Source organism: Pezoporus occidentalis, unplaced genomic scaffold (genome assembly GCF_034315485.1).
Source record: "Pezoporus occidentalis ecotype Australia unplaced genomic scaffold, CSIRO_AGI_Poc_V1 ctg53, whole genome shotgun sequence".
NCBI classification, from domain to species: domain Eukaryota; kingdom Metazoa; phylum Chordata; class Aves; order Psittaciformes; family Psittacidae; genus Pezoporus; species Pezoporus occidentalis.
The window spans coordinates 1620525-1641954 of record NW_026915866.1 but is presented as its reverse complement, the minus strand read 5'-3'; the positions used below and the strand labels follow the sequence as shown (position 1 = coordinate 1641954).

At 39.8% G+C, this 21430-nt stretch overlaps 1 protein-coding gene and 1 long non-coding RNA gene across 4 annotated transcripts in view; both read right to left on the bottom strand.

The window, feature by feature from the left end:
- The window catches only part of SH3D19 (SH3 domain containing 19), an 84719-nt gene extending 75179 nt beyond the window's left edge, over positions 1-9540 (bottom strand). Inside the window, exon 1 of one of the 3 annotated variants that reach the window (XR_009968280.1) lies at positions 9094-9540. Coding sequence is in view for 1 of the 3 variants with exons in the window: in XM_062637540.1 (XP_062493524.1) it covers positions 9094-9211 (118 nt within the window). In the remaining 2 variants the exon portion in view is untranslated. The remainder of the gene's footprint in view (positions 1-9093) is intronic. The other 2 variants (XM_062637540.1, XM_062637541.1) reach the window with 2 other exon arrangements.
- Positions 9541-9968: 428 nt separating this feature from the next.
- On the bottom strand, positions 9969-20177 carry LOC134173489 (uncharacterized). The gene is made up of 2 exons (XR_009968279.1): positions 19567-20177; positions 9969-10744 (listed from the first exon to the last, which is right to left on the bottom strand). It is a non-coding gene; the product is annotated as an uncharacterized LOC134173489 (long non-coding RNA).
- Between the last annotated feature and the right edge of the window lie 1253 nt (positions 20178-21430).

Sequence of the window (21430 nt, the reverse complement as noted above, 5' to 3'; positions counted from 1 at the left end):
GACATCAGACAACATGTCATCAGTCTTCTAAACACAAAATCCATCCATTCAGTTGCCATTCATGGTAACATGAAGCAGTTTTCCTAGTGTTCAATGAGAGACTTCAAAAACCATAAGGCAACTTAAAATGACCAAGCAAAATGATGGCAAAGCCATAAGCATCCAGAAGCCCTCAAAACAAAGGACCCTGTTTTTAGCACAGACAAACCCAGGGTTCACAAACACTCTGGTAATGCTGGTAAAGACTGCTCCAATTCTGTAGTACCTTGGAGAGAAATCTCTCCTTCCACATGCTCCCAGACCTCTCCTCTTCCCACTCATGTGCACACACCTAAAAGGCCTACACACCCTCTCAGAGGCATCCAGCCTCTGTAAATACAATAATAAGTACTTCTACATTGCTATGATGCAAAGAGTAAAATACCATAATGACACACTTCAATTAAATAGTTCTTGATAATGCATCCACCAACATCAAGCTAGTGGACAGCAATTAGAGAAATGAAACGTGCCTAATGTCATGGCAGCAGCTACCATGCACTTTCCAGAGCTGATACTGGTGATCTACAGCAAGCTTTCCACACCAGCATAGAAAACTACATTTTTGTCATCATGAAGTTATGCTCATGAGCACTGGATACATGAGGTCTGCAGCATTATTCCATCTCATCATTCTGCAATATTTGTCCCATTCTTCCAAGCACTGTTTTGACCTGCTTAAACAACATATGTGGTAGACTGCAGGAAGTGACCTACCCTCAGGAACTCCATTTTCAGGTGAACTTTATTGTTACAGTCAGGAGAACCCTGGGTGTTTTGTCAGACATACTTGCAAAGGTTGGCACGCATATGACAAATGACAAATCTTACAGCATTTGCCTTCAGATAATATGTGTCACCTGAAAATGCTATTTTCAAAGTACTAGGTAAAAGGAGAAATATTTGTTCCATAACGTTAACTTTGATCCCAAGTCCCACATTTCTATTAGTTTCTGCACCCTAGATTTACAGTGCAGACAGTTATAAAATGAATATAGCACACTGATGGAGCTACTTTATTATGAAAAAGTTGTCAGAATGCTGAGCTTTATTCCAGGCATTTATGTCCCAACAGGATGAGCCAACAATATTTTAATAATGAATAACATCACAGCACAGTCAAATATTACTGTGAATGATTTAGCAGAGATGCGCACAACCTGAACCAATTTTCATGTGCAGATCTATGATATTGAGTGCTCAGGTTTTAATGCAAGTTGCACGATGAATACAAATGTATCACCTGAACAACTGATACCAATTTTAGCTGATCTCTTCTAAATAGAAGCAAAATGTTATAGCTGAAGGAAAAAAAAAAGAAAACAACAGATGATTTCTTTTATGCATACAATACTCTATCTAGAGGGTGAATGGATCAGAAACTCCTTTGTAGGAAATAGTGCTTGAAAATTTACCCAAGTTTTTAACAGTGTGAATTATCATCCTCAAAACCATGTTCAAAAAGCAAAATATCAATGATAAATTTATCATTGCAATTCAAGAACTAAGGAATACCCAGTAAAAATACCCACCAGCATGTAAAAGGTAGTTACTGATTTTATGTAATGAATAATTGTGTTCCTTACTACCATGTAAGATTTGAAGATCAAAAGTGTAAGTGGATTCAAACGAGGAGTTGAACTTTTGAAAGATAAATCCATTGGCAAAATATAGCAGGGCCTCTCATATGCATCCTCCAAGAAGTTGCTAAGACATTGACTGCAGGGGAAGGAATCTCTTCTGGAAATAAAAACCAAATAGGCAATGTTGGTTGCATATTTTCCTGAAGACATTTGTAGGCAATCGTAAGAAACAGGTTACCTGAGGAGTTGAATCTTTTGTCTGATCCAGCAGGACATCCCTAAGAATATGAAGTCATAAAATTTTTGCTCCATGTCTTTTTCCAGTTTGCACACTGGGGCACATGAGAGCTACTACCATGTCTCTGAAAGGGGAGGTGGTACACCCTATTAGTTATAGAAACAACATCAGTCATTTGAAATCTTCTGCATGTTCTGATCCAGTAACATTTTCTCCAAAAGCCTGAACAATCTGACTGAAGTGGTGACACACACACAAAATAAATACCTCTTCAAAAGCTTAAGGGGAAAAAAAAGGCAGTAGGAAAGACACAAACAATAAGATCTGCTGCATTCATCTCCTACTATGGTATGCAAATTTTCAGTCTTGCTTTGAGATAGCCCTTCGAGCCAGACTCAAACACAACTACATATAGCCACAGAAAGCAGGTATAGATTCGTTTTGTAACGTATGCAAGACTTCATAAACCAATTAAGTTCATCTTTGAAGCACCTTATTTAGAATTCCATTAAGTCTTGCAAGAAGATCCTAAATTGTTGTCAGAATGTCAAACTGATGTTTTTAGAATAACACATGAAAACCATACAAATCTTTGCCGATTTACACCACCACCTGAAGCAGTTAATGTAACACAGCACTGCATCAGATGGTCAATTTAAAAATACCAATATCAATAAAAACCTGTCTTTCAAAATTCATACAGTTCAAAGGGAAAAGAAGTTTTCTTCCTATGTGCTATCAACCACTTAATCTGTGCTTTCCTGCAAAACTTATTTTTGTCCTTCACTGAAGGGAAGGATATTTGCCAAGCATAAACCACAGATAAACAGACGATACATTGTCTTCCCAAGTTGGCTGTTGGAACACTTCAGTAACTTTGGTGCATGCTGATTTTCAAGAGAACAGTAAAAAAAATCTTGGCCAGCAACAAAGCCATTCCACTCCATTTTTGTACAGTTTGAGAACCCAAGTAAGTAAGGCAGGACTGTGCATTGAGAAGGTTGAAGAGGCTGGACTTCTATAGTCTGGCAAAGAGGAGGCAAAGAAGCTGCTGCAAACTCCTCTCTTTTGATAGACTTTTCAAGACACAGCTAGACAAGGCCTTGGCTGAATGGCTCTAGCCTTGGCAACAGTGCTGCTTCAAGCATGAGGCTGGAATAGGTGACCCCAGAGCTCACTTCCATGGCCACAGACACAAAATCATCAAAGCGGAGAAACTAAGCCCTGCTAAATGTAAAGCACTGTATTTAACTATAGATAATAAACATCAACAGAAGTTTATGTCAAAAGGCTTTAAGAGCTATCAAACCTTTTTTTCATACTGCACATATTGTACAAGATACTTGTTGAAGAACACACAGAAAGATATATCAATTTTTAACGGGGAGTCAACACTGCTTCTCTGTGGTTCCCAGATTTTAAATCAAGGTTCACCTCTCAAAAGTAAACACTGGCAAATTTATTTACAAATATTAAAGTTTTTTTACATCTGTAAACAACCACTACTATGATAAAAGCTTCTTGCAATGAGGTTATGATTCATTCTGCCCTTTGCTGCCCATCCCCACTCTTTATGCAACAACCCCAATTTATCATTTGTTACCTTGACAGGAAATGATTGCTTGCAACACAGTTAACAGCATGGTCTTTAGGCAACCATAAATCAGTGGGCTATTCTCTGGTTACAGACTCACTGCTCCTTATGCAATGATAAATTTTTGTGCCTTGCTTTGGCTATAACCTAAATGAAGAAAGTCCATTTCATCATTTACTACTACCATTAATGCTTATTTATAATACTTATTATTTATCCTTCTACAGTTTCCTTGGCTAGGGAATCACCGTGTAGACTATCAGAAGTTACTGTTATTTTTCTTAGAGTAGCCTTCATATCCAGAAGAATTGTTTCTTCAGAAGACATAACATTCTTTGTGGTTCAGTCTACACTCTTGGCCAAGTAACTGCAAACAGGTTTTTTCTTGCTACTGACAGTACACTCAAATTTCAAGATATGCAGGTGAATTTCCATGTATAGGCTACAATATTTAACTTCCATAAAAGCTTTAGCTAGTGTCTTACAGTGACCTCAAGTAAGCTACATTCAAAGCCTATGAAGTTTATTGGAAATGTGTGCATCATCTTAAATTGGCCATGGAAAAGGCCTAATCAGGTAATTTTTTTAATACTTGCATGATACAACACATCAGCACCAGTCAGAGATTATGACAGCAAAACTACATTATTTGTGCTCCTCAAATGTCAAGTGTTTTACTTTGGTGGTGTCCCAGGAAATTATTAAAACTGAAGCCCTTCAGCCTGCACTAGGACTACAAAACCAAAATCGACTAAATCCCCAGAGAAAGATGGAAGAGAAATACCCAGCTGACAATCAATCCTACTGCTTCCTGACCATCCGAGAATACCGATCAAATACGTAAAACAAATACCTGCTCACATACTGCCCCCACTCATTCATCGCTGAATAATTTGCAATAATGGTTATCCTCACTGTGGACAAGCAGAGCAATTTCCAGATCAGCAGTGAAGAACACAGGCATGCAGAGGAAGACGTTTCCAACTGAACAAAGCTGAATTCCATTCTGTAAGATGCAGATCTTTATGCTTCTTAAATATAAGATTTAGTTAGAATTTTAAGAACACAGCAACTAACTCTTAGAGTCACCTTTCCCCTAATCATGCTTTCTCTCTGCTCCAGAATCACCAGCACCCCTTGGGAAGTACTAAGGCCAAGATGTTCATGTTATGATCCATGAAGAATTTCAGACCAACTTATTCTTTACTTCTTAAGGCCAAATACATATTTTGCATTAACATGGAAACAACTGCTGAGTATTCATTTATCTGTAAAAAGTCCATGATGCCTGCAAATTCATGTTCACTGAATTTCATCAGACATACTACACAAATGTACCCCCATAACCTCTCAGCATGTTAAGCAGTGAAATAGTCAACCTTAATTTGTTATACTGGACACAGCTCATTGTTCTCAGCTTCCAAAACAAGTCAGCACCAGTTTGATGTGGGAGTTGTGGGAGCATAAAGAATTGATCCAACTCTGAACTAGATCTTGTTTTGGAAAAAAAAAAAAGCCAACAAAGCAAATGCCAACAAAGGACTCAGTCGATCAACCAACCACAAATAGATTATTTCATTCATAATCTACAATTATCTTATAGATTTTAAAAGGTTCCAGAAAACATCTGGAATGCTACAGCGAAATGAGAGGAAGGGGGGTGTAGACAAAAAAAAAACAACAAAAAAACAACAAAACAAAATAAACCAAAGATATTTCAGTCAGCATAGCAAAACATGCAAAATTTACAGCCACTGTGTGGGAACAAACCACAGACAAGCATTTGTGATAAGTAAAACAGAGCAATATTAAATTAAGTCAAAGCCTTGCCTTGTATTATTGACCATCTGTACTTTTAACCACACAATAAAGTACAAATCCCAATAGCTCTTCATTATGAACCCAAATAAATTTCATTATTGACTTCTATATTGGGCAATTCTATTTTATTTCTAAGTAAAGAAACATCTGCCACATCCATAATGGGCTATTTTTTCTCAAGGAACACTGACCAGAATTCAAAGTGAAATAATACAGATACTGATTATGTTAAGAATGCCTTGTGCACTTTAGATAACATCAGAATACTGAGATATTCCCTCAGCCCTAACGCAGCAGCAAGGACACATAATTAACCAATGCAGTTCATAACTAAAATTAACTACATTCACTATAAACTTTCCTGCAAGTTTGCTGATGTTAGTCAGCAGTCACAGAATAAAAAGCTAGTCAGAATGGAAAAGCACACCAGATTAAGGTCCAAAGTTAGGCTGGAGAGAGCCCAGAAGTCTATAAGGAAATAGGATTTTAGTTTCATTTTTTTGCTGTTGTTGGTTGTTTGGGTTTTTTTTTTTGCTTCCAGTTTATTAAAATCAAACTAAATAAAACCACTAAACATAAAAATTCCATCATTTTCTATTAATTCCCAGACCAATAATGTATGTGATAGAAATATGCAACAACAGGGGTAGAAATCAATTTTGTTATTTTACTTATTTATATAGCAGTAAAAAACCCTGAAGGTTTCCAGCAAGACTGGCTTCCTTTCCCCCGGCAAGTGACCAGATAATTCAGTTTAATGAACTCATGCAGCTACTTTTATTTTTCTGAATTTTTAAAGAATGTATCCTAGTTCTCCTCCTTATCACTTAGATGATCCTATACATGTATAAAAAAATAATCAAATACTCATCATTTTCTCAAAGGGAAAGTAATTTAATTTGAACAGTCTCAGATTTCTCTACTTAACATCTTCTCACAGGTTTTCCAGAATTTTTCTTGAATTCAGAAAAACATTTCCATCGTCATGACATGCAGTGGGGCAAAAGCAAACAATCAGACAAGTCACCTGAGCTATCTACAACTGCCTCATGGACAAGGATGGTCCTGCCAATCTCATCTGCTCATGTCTCCAAGTTTCCATTTCCTGCTTTAACATCAGCTCTACCACTTGTCTAGTGCTTAAACAAGCCTCTTCAGCTCATTAAACCAGCAAAAATGCACCCAATCCAGAAACAAACAAAAAATGACCAACCAACCAACCTCCCAAACAACCAAACAAAAACACCTACATGAGCAGATCTCTAACAGCTTGCAGGCTGCAGTTTCGCAGCAACCTAAGCCAAACTAACTCCTCACTGGCATAGTCTCTTACCTCCCTCCGGCTGCATGTTCCTACTCTTTCCCTTGTGCCAGCTTCAACATTCATCACAACCCCTACAAAACCATTCCAGACAGCTGAATCAGCAGACTCCCATCCACTGAAGAGGACAAGAAAAATGGTTCTCAGCTCAGCCAATGCACCAGAACAGGTTGGTGCAGGTTCCAGTGAGCACAAGGGCTCCAAGCGAGCCCTCAGCAGCTACTGGGTAGATCAGCCCAGGCTGCCACCAAACCACAACTTTGGCAACTCCACTCACCAGCAGGTCGGGCAAGCAGCGGAGCTGACACACGGAAAAGAACAGAAGTGAACATCCACAGAAGAGATCACACCTCCAGCAGCAAAAAGCTGTTAGATTAGTTTAGCTGGCTTCATCCTACAGTATGTGGCGTAGCACAACTGTGACTAGCTTCGAGGGAAAATACTACTTCTTTGTTCCATAGTTTCCTGTGTTCTAGTCCTCCAATAAAATATCGCTAATTACATGTCTGAGTGTTTAGTAAGACAGAAGCATTTGTGAACTTTCACCTTTCAACTACTACTTTGTATACACGCCTTATATGTGCAGGACAAAGGTGAACAACTGCCCTTATGCACTTGCGTGCATAAGCTGCACATACAGGAAATTTAAATTGCTCATGTTCACAATTAGTTTAACAGACTGAAATGCTTAAATTGACTGTCTGCAAAGATGCAACTACAACATTTTTTAGACCCTGCAAAAATATCCAGCAGGCTTATTTAACACCTATTTTACATTACCATTTTGGTAGTGTAACTGCATATTACATGCAAAAACAAAAAATACCAACCCCACTTATTTTCAATAGGCTTATAAATAAAGGCGTAAGAGAATTTTCAAATATGGGAAGAACAGCAAACTCATCCACTTTGGGTGATACTCTTCACAGTTGCCTTAAGAAAGCTCTGCTGGGAATCTTCATGTGGCATGAAGATTCTGTTTTCGACTGTAGAGTCTTGCGAACAGATGGAAAGAAGGCGAGACAGCTAAAGCAGAATGCCATTCATTCACACATACTTTACGCTACTAATGTAAACAGTGCCTGGCCCATTTCAAAGAGGGATTGTCAGGACAAGGTAATAATAAAAGTTTAAAAAAAAGAACACAGGTAATAATAAAAGGTAATAATAATAAGGTAATAATAAAAGGTAATAATAAAAGTTTTAAAAAAGTAATAATAAAAGTTTAAAAAAAAGGACACAGGTCCTTTATTACTGATAATAGCATTGTGCTAAAGACAAACCATGAGAACAAGGTTTGCTCTACAAGAATGCAGCAAAGTTTATATATACATATATATATAAAAGCAGCAGAACCAATTGCATGTTTTCCGCTAATAAAAATCTCCAGAAGAAGTACCTTTAAAACCCAGACATTGTGACTAGCAGCGTGAACATTCAGCTATTGAGGAAACCATTCAGGAACCAACACTTGTTTTTTTGCACCCTTTCACCTAGAGAAGGCAAAACCCTGCACACATGCCAAGCCACAATGGTCTCAACAGGCTCCTGCTAATCCTGCACCTGCCCAGCTATCCAGTGCCATGTGCAGGGTCACTGGAAGCCACAGAGCCTGCCTGTCCCGAGTTGTCCCCCCGAGTCCCTGAAATTGCTGTGGTTTTGTCATCTACAAAGGAATACTCATGAATTGTATCAGCGGCTATATCATTAAGGTTGTATCAGAATTAGACAAAATTGGAATATTTGGAATTCAACTTTAAATACACGGTGTGGCTGACATTTTCACTGGAAATGGCCCTTATGAAAACGATTTATTCTGGGGGGAATTTTTTGCTGACAGAAAAAGAAATGCTTACATTCACACCCGAGTGACTACAGGAAGGTGATACATGTGCTGCCCCTCGGTTAACAATGATATCTGAATTATATACTATCAACTGCTGCCAGGGTCCACTGGATTTCAGCATTTCAAATAAATGCTTGTTGTGACCTTCTAGTCTCTCTATAAAGACATTACTTGCTCCCAAGCTTCTATCTCCATGCCTTTTCACGTACACGGATTCTTGTCTTCTGTTTGCAAGGCCTGCTGTCTATATCTACATGAAGATGGTTACATGTGGTCAACTTTGACATCTAGACGTTCCTCCTCTTGGTACTCCCAAGAAAAATCGGTATTTTATTTCCTTAAGTGGCATCTTAAGCATCTGGATTTATCTCTGGTGGTCAGCGCACGTCCGTGTCAGCATCAGCTCAGAGAAGGCAGGGGCTCTAGGGCTGACTTTCCGGGAGGAGAGCCCGCGGGGTACGGACCACACCGGCCCATAGCTCGGCTGCACCTGAGCTGAGGTGACCGCGGGTGAAGCCGCCCGGGTCGGCACACACTGGGGCGGCACCTCCAACACCACCCAGTCCCTTGCAGGGTCTCAGAGCCGGCGACCGGGCCAGGGCTGGCCCAAAACAAGAGACGCCACGGCCCGCCGCGCCCCCCGCCCCTCACCTGCCGCCGAGCTCAGGGCGACCCTCCGGTGCCTCCGGCCGAGCTCCCGCAGCTCCTCCTCGTCCTCCTCCAGCCTCCAGGCTTCAGCCATCGGCGGCAGGGGGGCGGCTGACAGCATTCAAGAAGCGGGGGCTGCCATGTCCGTTCCCCTCAGCACTGCCGCCCGGGCCTGCCCCGCACCTGCGCCCTCTCCGCCCGCTTCTCCTGGCGGGCTTTCAGCGCGGCCCGCTCCGCGCTTCTACCGGCGTAGCGAGCGGGGGCCGAGGCAGGAGCCAGCGGGCTGGAGCAGAGGCGGCGGGGGCAGCCTTTCCTGCCCATCCGCGGCTCTCCAGCGTCAGCAGGAAACCCGGCGGCCGCCCGGCACCGCCACAAAAGGGGGCGGAGGAGGCGGTGGCGGGGGGAGGTACCTGGCGGCCGCCGCCGGGCAGCGCTCCGCCGCGGCGGGCACCTCGAGGCAGCCCCGGAGGCCGGGCCGGGCTGGGCTTCGGGAGGGTTTGTCATGGCCGATGCTAGCTGGGGAGCGTTTGAACCCGAGCACCCTGTGCTAAGGGGTAACACGGGGTTGAGGCGAGGGGACAGGAGATGTTCCTCCCCTAGGGGCGAGGGGAAGGGGGTGGCCGCAGCCCGGCCCTGACGAGCCGGGCACTGGGTGGCCCATAGGCTGATGAAGGCAGGCGTTCAAACGGCGGCCGGCAACGCTTCGCGGCCAGGAGGATGTATTTCTTGGCTTGGGGTTGGTTAGGGTGGTTTAAACCACTTAAGGAGAAGTAATCTTACGGACACACTTGAAACGGTTGAGGTACACACTTCCAGCACAGAAGCGATAGGAAAAATCTGGCCACGTTTCAAGGTGGACAGTTAGAAGTCAGGTGTAGTTCTAGTTTTAACCTTCATCTATTTATTTTCTGGGCCTCAATTGGTCATACCTAAAATTGAAGTTATATTGCTTCTTCAAATCGTACAGTTACTGTAAAACCAAGTCCTAAATGCTTTTACAGATGACTTTATATTCGGCACCACTAAAAAAAGCATATAAGGAAGTTAAATTCAGAGGCAATTTTGAAGCAAGTGAATAAGGTGCAGTAAATCAGTATGTGGCCACAAATTAGACCAGAAAGATACAACAAAACATTGAGTAATCCTTATGTTGAGCGATATCTGTGCTGACTCACTAAGCACCCTCTGGTCTGTATAGTGAATAAAGCAGATTGTGCAGGTTGAAAATAAAAGTATGTGATCACAAAACTGAAAATATATCATACAAATGATTGCCTATGCATTTCTTAATGTTTCACATGTTGTGAAACGTGCTTGTCAATGTGCTTTACTTTACAATAATTGATCCTTAACAGATGTTTTTTCCACTGGAAGGTTTAGTGTTCAAGTGGTATAATAGTTCCACTTTGAAGTACATAAGACTTTATAGTATAAAAGGACATAAGGCCAGGCAAAAAACTGGATGTACAGCAGGTATGCATTTTCAGAAGCGTCATGCTTCAGATGGGTGCATTGCATGGCAGCCAAAGATTTCACCTCACAAACTTCAATGCAAGATCAGCATTCTCTGTATATGATCTAAGCTGTATACAAAGTTCCTCAGTGAAGCAGTGCTGCCACAGATAAGCTCCATGGCTGTGTCACAAAGCCTCACCTGTACTGAGAAACACATAAAGGTATCTCCAATGCGGAAAGTATGAGGAAGAATAGCAAAAGAGAGGGAAGTCACTGGTATGTGCATGTGTGAGAGACAAAAGAGAACCTCCTTGTAAAACAAACAATATGTGTTGTGTTCTGGTTCTTCCCTGTAGAGCCAAAATACAGCACCTGTGTTCAGTTCCTAAACTCCACTAACCACAAAGAGCAACAAGGACCGTCCATTTCCCACTTCAGAATATCTCCTTTTTTTATACTATGTGTTTCACTACTGCTGGGTGGGGGGAAGGAAAGGAAGCTTGCTATCATGTAAAATTACAAAGGAAGGAAAAACCAAAAATATACCATAGAATATAACACAAATTCAAAGAGCCCAGAAAATTGAATTAAACCTTCTTTTGTTGCTGAAATTAATACAGCAAGGTATCCAAGCATATAAAACTGAAAAATACTTTTGGAGAGATCCTAGGCCTAAGAAAAACATGTCAAACAGAGTAGTTCCAGCTATGGGTAAGAAAACATTCCCCAAAATATCAAATAATACAGTATAGAAGGATCATAAGTATTTAATGTTGACAATCATCAAGAGTTCTTCAGTGTTCACAGGGAAAGTCATACTTAGTAATGAATATATCAAGTGATGAAGTCTCTGGCAATATACTGAGCTCTGCCAGTAGGAAATGCAGCTGGGACAGGGACAGAGTTTTAGAGCTAGAGGAGCCATTCAAGAAATGCATGGAACTGATTGAAGACAGGTTTCAAGAAAGGAAGAGATCAAACTGAGAAAGGAAAGAGGAAGAGATTAAACTAAGATAAAATCTGTATGTGGATACAAGATTCAGGTAGCAATAACCGACGTACTACAGTAAACAGTACTGTAAAGTGTTTTTCAGTACTACTGGAAACAAGTAAAAATTCCCAGCATTTAAATGGAATTCAAGTGCAAGGCAGCACTGCATGAGATACTTGATTCATATTTCTGAAACATTTTTTTGCAAAAAACATTCAATAATGAGCACTACCTCCAAAAGGAATTTGCTTACCAGTAGCTTGAATTCTTCAGGGTATGTTTTCTGTAGGTGTATTTATGTTGCCTGTATACAAATGCCACAAGCATTCAAGCTCAGAGGTGGTTTTTAGGGTTTAAATGCCTGCAGAACAAGCGTATGTAGGGTAATATACAGGAATGTGCAAGACAGTATATTCACATACTCTTCACTTCTCCCAGTTGCAAAATCTGCTAATATGTAACTCTAAAGGATAGAGGGTGAATGTCTAGAGCTCCATTTCTTACAAGTAATTCTCTTCTAGTGAGTACTTGCCAGATGCACTCATCTATACACTGACTGAGCTGTGACTCACTTGTAGTTTATGTTGGTATTTTCAAGTGATAAACAGCTTTAGGGTTTCCTATCAAATACAACAATACATTTCTTTATCAGGCTTGATACCTGATAAAGGTGTGTAAATAATGGAGGTACCTAGGAAGGAGGTAGGCTTTCACAAGTCTGCAGGAGCTAGATGGATGGGACTCTGTCAGAATGCTCCTGAGCAGCAACGGCAGATCTACTTCAGCAGTCTTGGAACAGATCCTGACACAGCCCTTTATCTGGGTAAGCAGTTTCTAGAGGGAGGAGAGTGCTGTGCTTTTGGGTCTTGAGACAAGCAACAAAACCAGCTGGTGAAAGAATCAAAAGAGCCACAGTTGCTGGCTGGTCTAATAATAGCATAGGCCAGACAGTGTAATTTGTGATAATTTGGCTCAGATTGGAACACACACACGAAAAGACTTCTGCTGGTTTGCTGGGCCCAGGGGAAGAAGGAAACAAAGAGGAGGGAGGGATGGATTGGACCCAGCAATTTGAAGTGCAGCAGGAATTAAAGCCATGTGGGAAATTCTCTCCAGAGAGTCAAGGAATGAATCTCCTCTATTCCTTTTTAGTGAATAAACTGATAGAAATTATAAAACAGAAGTAGAAGGGGAAGAAAAAGTGCACACAGGAGCAAGCTGCAAAAGTTTTATAAAAAAGACAAAAAAGCAGCAGAGCACTTGCTGTAGTCTCAGGTAGTTAAGAGGAACACATCAGCATGTGGCATATGCTGCTTTAAAGCCCTTCATGAACTACAATGTATTTGTGTCTTACAAGCAGGGTAAAATAATTGCATTCTTGTACTTTAGTGAGAATCTCTGCTGCATACTGTGCGTAGGAATAAAAAGACTTTTGTATATTTTCATAGCTACACTTCTCCAAGAAAACAAACCTTATATCTCAGAAAGTCTGCAATTTGGTTGTTAAAATCTGGAAATTGCTCACTCAAATCCTACTTTATCATATTTTCTGTACTGTATATACTTGGACTTTCACAGTGGTAGAGTAAAAGAAAGAAACAATTGGGTAAATGGGTCTTTGAACTCTCTGCTGAATGCTTACAATTAGTCACCTTGGCAGTTATTATTTTTTAAGTATTTTGTTCTGACTTGCATCCCTGGATTTGCCACTTTGTTTGGCCCTGCAAAAAGACACTGTTTTTCAACAAAAAATACCAGCTCTATAGAACTGCTTAATTGAAATCGCCCGTGTAGTCTCAATGTCTATTCAGGTTCTGCAAAGCGGCTGAAGCCTGCAATGAATGTATCAGTGTTTGGCTGAGATACAGGAGCCTCAGACCACAAAAGAATGCGGACAAAGGATTTTTTTAAAATGCAAAGGATGAAAAAGAGTGTTTTCAAAAGGGAAAATGTAGCCTTTGGACATGACAACATTATTTTTGTTCTGAGTAAAAATAACATGGGTCTCGTTCAACAGATGAATGACGTTGGCAATATAGCCAGCATAGGAAGCTGACATTGCTGAGGGCCAAGATCTGATAATCTGATCTCCATTTGTGTTCTGCTGGTCCAATGGGTTTTAGTGTAGCTGGAGAATGACGTATCAGGAGCCTGCAGGCTTCCTCAAATGTCTCCAGCTAAGTGCAGGTCCTTCTTGCACTGTTGCAACCGCTTGTGTATTCCAGCGTATCAGCATGATGACAGTCTAACGGCAGATAGCTTTATGATGAGTGAAGATGATTAGAGGATTATTGATTTCATTGAATAAAGACCTCCTTATTGAAACACTGGGAAATTACCTTAAGCAAAACTGGGGATTTTGAGACTGCTCTCAAGAAATGAGAAGGATGTCTGCCTGAAAGCAGCAAATCCAATAACTTCAAAAGACCAAAAATTGGCAGACGAGTGGGGAACGCCTTTTCAGGGGAGATTCTTACAGTTGTTAATTTTTAATATTAACAAATACCAATAATAAAACCCAATAATAATATCAAATAATTTTGGTTACTTTTTCTGTGTTCCCACTTTTGGTGATTAAAAGCACCCTTTTCTCTCCTGCCGTGTTAACAAACATCTCCTACTAGTATTTTTCTCTATAGTTAGTATTATCACTCACAGGTTAATAAATATTCTCAGCCTTCATGATTAAAGAAAATAAGGAAAAGAAATAGAAAAACTGTGCGGAAATATGGAAAGGAGCAGAGCTGGTTCAGAGGTAAACGCTTCTTAGAAAGAGAGGCTGTCAAGTCTAAATTGATTCGTAGTTTGACTCCTGAAGTATTCACCTTTACTCTATAACCAGAGAATTAACAGCAGACAGTGTTCATGTTGTGCTAAGTGAGCTGGCAACAGCATGGTTTAAGAAGTATTATCATATTAGACACACATGAATCTAATACCTAGGAACATACAATGCCAGCCCCTGGATGAGAGTCAAGCGTTTCTGCTGCAGTTTGTACTTCAGTGTAAAAAGCTGACAAAGGAAAAACTCACAGAAGACAGCAAACACAGTCCTAAAGAATCTTTAAAAGGTGAAGCGGGGTCATGAATTTGTCTGTTGCAGTACATTTAGAAGTTTCTCACAGTACTGAAATTGGTTACAGATAGGAGTAGCTCTGATTCTTCCTTTTGTTCTTCTGCCATGAAATGCACATCAACTGCCTTTCACTGGAAATATATATGACATATAGGTGGATAATCTTCACAGTTCAATACAAAGATTTGCAGTCTCCTGGGTTTTTTTCTGGTTTGGTTGGTTGGTTTGGTTAGAGTTTTTTTAACCCATGGTACCACCTGTGAGCATTCAGGCATTTCGTCATGTTTTTCTTATGCTGAACACTGACACAGTTCACATTTACCTGAAGTGTTCACAAAGGTATGTTAATATTCATCAGTAGGATAATTCTGCAATTACATATTTTTATAATAATTACTATTTTGTGATTCAGTGCTGAAAAGTTTAATGAGGTTGTAACATGCTACTTTAATATGTGTTTCTAATAGAAGAACACTTTACTAATGTGAAAGTTTTTCAAAATAGACTATTAAAAAGACTACTGTGAGTTTCCAACTTTAAAAACAAATATTTTGATCACTTACAGACATTATTTTTCAGTCATACATACAACAACACACAGCTTCTTAAAACATTTTTTTTTTTTTTTATAAAAGCTGAAGAATGGAATAACAGTTTGAGAGCTTTGATTGAGTTCTTGGCTAGGACCCTTGACAAATTTTGGATGGTACCTGCTTATTTTAAGCCAAACAGCCAAACGTGATGCAAGATATAGCACTGTTTCCCAGACATTCATTTTTCAATTTATCTGTTCAGAAGGGAGGGCCTGCATACCTCAGGAGCAATTAAGGGAAAAATAAAAATAGTCCTACATGATAGCATCAGTCCTGTCTCTTTCAATTTTACACAACTTGCACTCTAATCACCAAGTGTCAATAGAAGAATAGATGATGACAAGCATTCTCATCATCAGCGCCTCCATACTGGCTTTAAAGAGGCTTGAGGCTTGACATCAACATTCACGGTTGTAAGAACCTATTTTGCTAGGCTTTTAGAGGTCCTGTACTCCAGTTATACCAACTTATTTAAACAACTGTAGTTTCTGAGCTGACAACTCCAGAGGAATCAAGGAGATACCTACACTATTTACATAGATGAAAAATTGAGCTGCAGAACTATTCTTTTTTTCTGACTCTTACTAATAGTTTCATGTTACTTATATATTGCTACTACAAAACACTGGTGGTTTTAGTGTCAATGACCTCTTGCTAAGCTCTTTGATGCTTAGTTTTGTTAGCAATAGTCCAACAATGGAGGCCTTATCCTGTTATTTTACCTCATTATTGTTTTGCATATGCACATTCAATGGGTTCAGATTTTTTATTTCCATATTCACCAACTCTAATCATAGGATTGCATCATTCAAAAGAAAAAGATTCATGTGATTAAAAAATACAAAGTTGAAGTTTAGAACATGATGTCACAACAGTAACCAAATTTACTCTGTTTCAGTTATGTAAGTGAAAACCAAGTGTCTGCCCAAGTCTGGAGCTCCCAGTGAGGTCTGGACTGATGAAGCAGGTACTGCTGGGAAAATCCTGGGTTGGATGAACAGTTTCTCACAGAAAACTCACACCTTACATCAGAGCTTTGCACTAGCCAGTTTTTGAGTGAGATCTGTAAACAACAGTTCTCAGCTGAAAACTGAAGCAACTCAGGTTTTCCATGAGGCATGATTTTTGAAACCTTTTTAGACTTCTCTCACATCTTTTCTGTAGCACTGTATGTCACCACAGTCTCTTCTACTCTTCCCTGATGCATGCATGTTGTAACTTCTCTAGCCTACCCTAAACCTCTGCTTCCTCAGACTGCAGCTACTTATACTGTTTATTCTTCACAATGTTTATTCCTTTCCCAAGAAAGAAACTGCACTCTTTCCTCACAGAGAAACAGCCCATTCAGTTCAAATCTTACAGCTGCTTTTTGCAATTTCATTAGCTCAAAGGAAATACCACATTCTTCAAGGAGCTGCTAAGCAGAAAGCTTTAGGAGTGTGGAAAGCATGAGAGAAAAGCCTGGGTAGCATTTACTGGGGTTTTACAACATGGAAGGAGGTGTGGGCTATTCCTGCTTTCTCTGAAAAAGCTTTGCTCCAATTTACACATGTTTTTGTTGTTTCCAGGGCAGGAAGTAGCATCCTGGAATTAGTAGGGCAAAAAGGATTCCAGACACACTCACCTGTGCTTTCTACACTCTTTCTGGTTGTTCCCATTGAGTAACTAAATTATCTTTACAGACAAAAGCTCCTAAATGCTTATCTCAGGTTAACTTTATCATCCAGGAATTACTTCACAGAAAGAAATCTACTATATCTACTGTGAACTCCTGGACTCCTATCTAAATGCCAGAAGTTGTTTAAAGGATCTCTACAGTGTTCAATTCCCGATCAGTAAGAGTTCAATGGTCTGGAAAATAAGGAAGAGAGTGTCAGAATCAGTTTATGGGATGTTTTCACAAAAGCTGGGTGTTCAGCACTGCGCTGAAGCAAGGAACAACCTATCAGTGCTGAAGCAGCTCTCACAGACAACTTTATTCCACAAAACCTTCAGGGTTGTAACACAGCCTTTATATTCTGAAAATCGATGGATGTGGTCATGCCCCAGATTTGCACCTAGATAACAACTTCAGACTTCCTCCAGCTGAACAGAAAACAAGTGAGATGTTCAGATTTAATTAAAAGCATAATTAAAACAGGTTTTGATCCAGAATTCAGCTATGAAATCTACATACATGCCTCCTTTGCCCAGATTGGAGGAGTGCATATAAAGGAGGTAGGTTTGAATTACTCTCTTCTCTGCATCGCATCTGTGCAGCAACCATGGAGTTTTCTTCTGTTGATAGCTCTTGTGAACACAATTATTATTGGTGAAGCAATGATTAAAGACTGAGAATGGAATGCAAAAATTTGCAAAAGGAGAATGAAAAATATGCAGATAAAACCTTAGTCCCATCTCACAGAATTACAGGACATACAACCTTGTAAGGGGATTAATATGGGTTTATCATCCAGTCCCAGGGCAAGACATTAGGAATGGTCACAGCCAAAGGAAAATATATATTGAGAATTTCTGGAGTAAATTGTCTCTTGTTTTACTCTGGTGCTTACACTGGCTGAATGTTGATATACTGCTGCAGCACTAGGGCTCATCTGTCTTTGGATTAGCACTAAAGGAAACGCATTAGGTTGACAGTTGTAAGTGAGCCTTGAGCTTTTTATTTTTTATTCAGCTGGTTAGGCGTGCAGGTCACGTTGCAGCCTCATTAGTGAATAGTGGCAACTTAAGTCTGGTTATTAATTCTTCAGCTTGCAAACTGTTAGCAACTGAAGCCCAATAATATTGACATACTGTTGGCTGAACCAGAGATTTCTGAGTCTAGCAGGACTTTTCTTTTTGTTTCTTGATGAAAAATGTCTTGTTGAAAAAAAAAACCCAACGTTACTGCTTAGCACTCGACAGGTTCACATGTGCTAACATTTCACCTGGTGTGTTAACAACTGGAAAAGTGACATGCTTGAGTGTTTCCATTCTGATTCTTGTTTTGGTATTTGTTCAAGGATTCTGAAAATTTACAGGCCTGATTTTTCTCTGGAGAGTTTTAAAACAGATTTAGTGAATGAAAACACTTAAATTACACTTCCTGTTTTCCCTAGGAAGTGAATTTTTTGCCTGAATGTAATGGTTCTTGCTAACTTAAAATACCAAAATATCTTGTATTTGCAGGATGTAATCTCCATCTTATTTGCTCTGAAATACTTTTACATACTTAGTCTTCTACTAGCAGAAGTATTGTATTCATTCTGTGTCACTATCAGACCAAAACTTTCAGGGACAGCCATAAATTTTCATGATTTCCTAATGTATGACAAAAATTACCTACAAAAGGGGCATGAGAGATGGAAAATCATCACTGTTAAGATGTTCCTGATATGCTAGTGATCACAGTACCCTGGCATTTTAATGAAATTAACTGAAGCCTAATTCAATTCATACACTTTTTTTTCATCCTTGTAATTACCGTAACACGACTTTTATTTGTGTGACACATTTACATGTGTCTGTGTATACGTGATTGTTCCGGAGTTCGAGGATTCCGGGTTGAGAGAAATGCAACACAATAAAGAATCATAACTAGTTTATTAATACAGGGAAAATATAGTGGTAACAAAAGATACAGTAAAGGATATCTCTGAAGTTTGGTTATCTTAGCAACCCCAAGGACCATGTAATGACGATCAGAAACCAGGTCCAAGAAACATCATCACAGTGCGAGGTGGCGGCTCAACCTTAGCGGGCATCCCCATGGAGGCAACTTTGACCTGGGTGATATGAGGTTCTGCCTCTCAGCATCGCATGAGGCTCGGGCTTTTATACTAACTAAAATGCACACTCATTCTGACACAGGGGGCCAGTCTACATTGGAAGAAGTGGCCAGCTGTATCTGGAAAGGTATCTAAGGGTCGGGACTTTTCCAGGGAGGAGCCAAAGCAGGACCTTCCAGGGAGGAGCCAAAGTGGACTTTCTGGGGAGGAGCTACCACAGGCAAACAGTACTTTTGTATTTTTGTGTGTTCCACCACGGACCATTATCTAGCGTCACTGGCACAGTGATCATTCCTGTTTCCCTCAGTAATGAAGACAAAATTCATAGAAATAAGTGAAGATTGACTTCTGGCCCTAGTAATAGAATTAAAGCCCTGAACTAGATAAAGTAAAACATGTTGCACAACAGGAATTACTATTTACTAGTTATTTTACTAATTACTAGTAATTATTATTAAAATGACTTCTATAATTTTGTATGCCATTTTCCATGCTCTTTATTCATCTTATAAATGTTATTAATACATTTTTTTTTCCTCCTAAAATTTGGCCTCCACTTTTCAAAACCTCTGTAAAATTAGCATTGTGGTTTACCTTTCAATTAAATTCTTGGAAAATCAAGTGAAATGAATCTCAGGCTACTCATGGTTACACATGTTGTTTTTCTTGCTGTGACTGAACTGTTGAGCTGAAGGAACATTGAAATGTCAGCATGCTTCTTGCTTATAAATAAAGAACAGGCATGTAGAGTGAGTGGTGTCAAGAGGGGAATGAAAAATCATGTCCACATATAACCCTATATTTTTTGTGTATAAACCCCATACAGCTCTACTCAATATTGACATGTAATTTCTGCAGTGTAATCCAAATCACGTTCAAAGGATGGACAATTTTTATTACCATTCATCCTTGTCAGGATCACTTGAACAGCGCATGTAACTGAACTCTTCAAGAGGCAATCTTCTTCTGTGCAGTTATATCAGAATACAAATAGCGAACCCAGAAGAAATAGGAAAAACAGAAGTTCATGGCCCTCCCTCCTGAGAAAGAAAACTGAACAGATTCTACTGAGCCAAGTAAAAAGGTTTTAAAATTATGCCCACTGGACTTAATTTTTGATTTGTCTAATGTCTTGTTTTCAGAGTCCCATCACATGAATCTTTATATATTGAAAATATTCTTTAAAAGGCCTCCCAGTTCTCATACTACCTGGCTGATACACACATGCTGCTTGAAAGCTTATTTCAAGCGAGAACTTCTGAGACTCACCTTTACTAAAGACTAGTAAGGAATCAGGAGAAATGGTCAGATCAGAAACCATCTACAGGGACTATCCTGAAAAGCTTTTAATCGGTGAAGGACTGTGACATGGTCACCAGTGAGGACAAGCAGTTTAAGGAACAGGGAGGTAGAAGCAAGTGAGCCAGGAAGCAAGGGGTAGCAGGAGAAAAGTGGGGGTCAGGACAAACTTGCTATACATTCTAGTTTATTTCTGGCTTCTAAATATCCCAAACACTTGCCAATCCTTAATAACTTAATCCAGGAAATAAAATGAATGAAAAGATACTCTGAGAAATTTGTTATTTCACAGAAATTCTGGCCTTATAGCACAGTTCTCATGCTTACACTGTCAACTACACATTTGATTAATTCCTCACTTTTGTCCCAGTTACATTGCTCTTTTGTTGGCTACAATAAAAAGTTATGTTTATATATTTATTCTCTATATAGTATTTTTGCACAATTATGAAAAGCCCATATGGTTGACACTGATAGCAAGGAAGTTCTATGGTTTCACCACAGCCTCCAGTGTCATGTCTTCTGCATCTCTCCTTTTAGTTTTGGGAATAAGTTCAGCGATGAACTGAAACAGTGAAGGCAGAGCTGTATCACCACAGTGCTTCCTGGCAAGTGAGCCTCATGGATATTACTTAGGACATCTCAATAAAAGTGAAGCAGTTCTTGTGCACTTTAAATGTCTTTGCAAGAGTGCTCTACTGACTTTATGCTTGCTAAGATAGTTGGAGTATTCTGGAATTGGTGGAGTCCTTGTTGGTGACAGTATAAAGGTACAAAGAGTAAAAAGGCTGTTTATTCACAGGCCTTTTGCAAAACATGGCAAATGGGAGCTGTCAGAAACAAGAACTTCAGCACCAGTTGGAAGCTAGTTCAGACAGCTGAGCAACCCAGGATGGGAGGAACACAGAGATGGTTTAAAGTTAGTCATGCTTATCCTCCCCTAAGGCTGTGAATTCAGTCCTCCTGCTTCTAGACATGCAGTGTAAAAATTCTCCTGTAGTCCTGCTGCATTGTTTACTTAATTTGGTTGGCTCCCTTCTGCATCAGGATTGGGTTTCCTCATTTAAAAAAACAGCAGAAATATGAGTGCTTCCCCTAAGTTCCAAGCAGGCACAGGAGCTTGGCACAGGTATTTCTGCACACTTATTTTAATCTGATG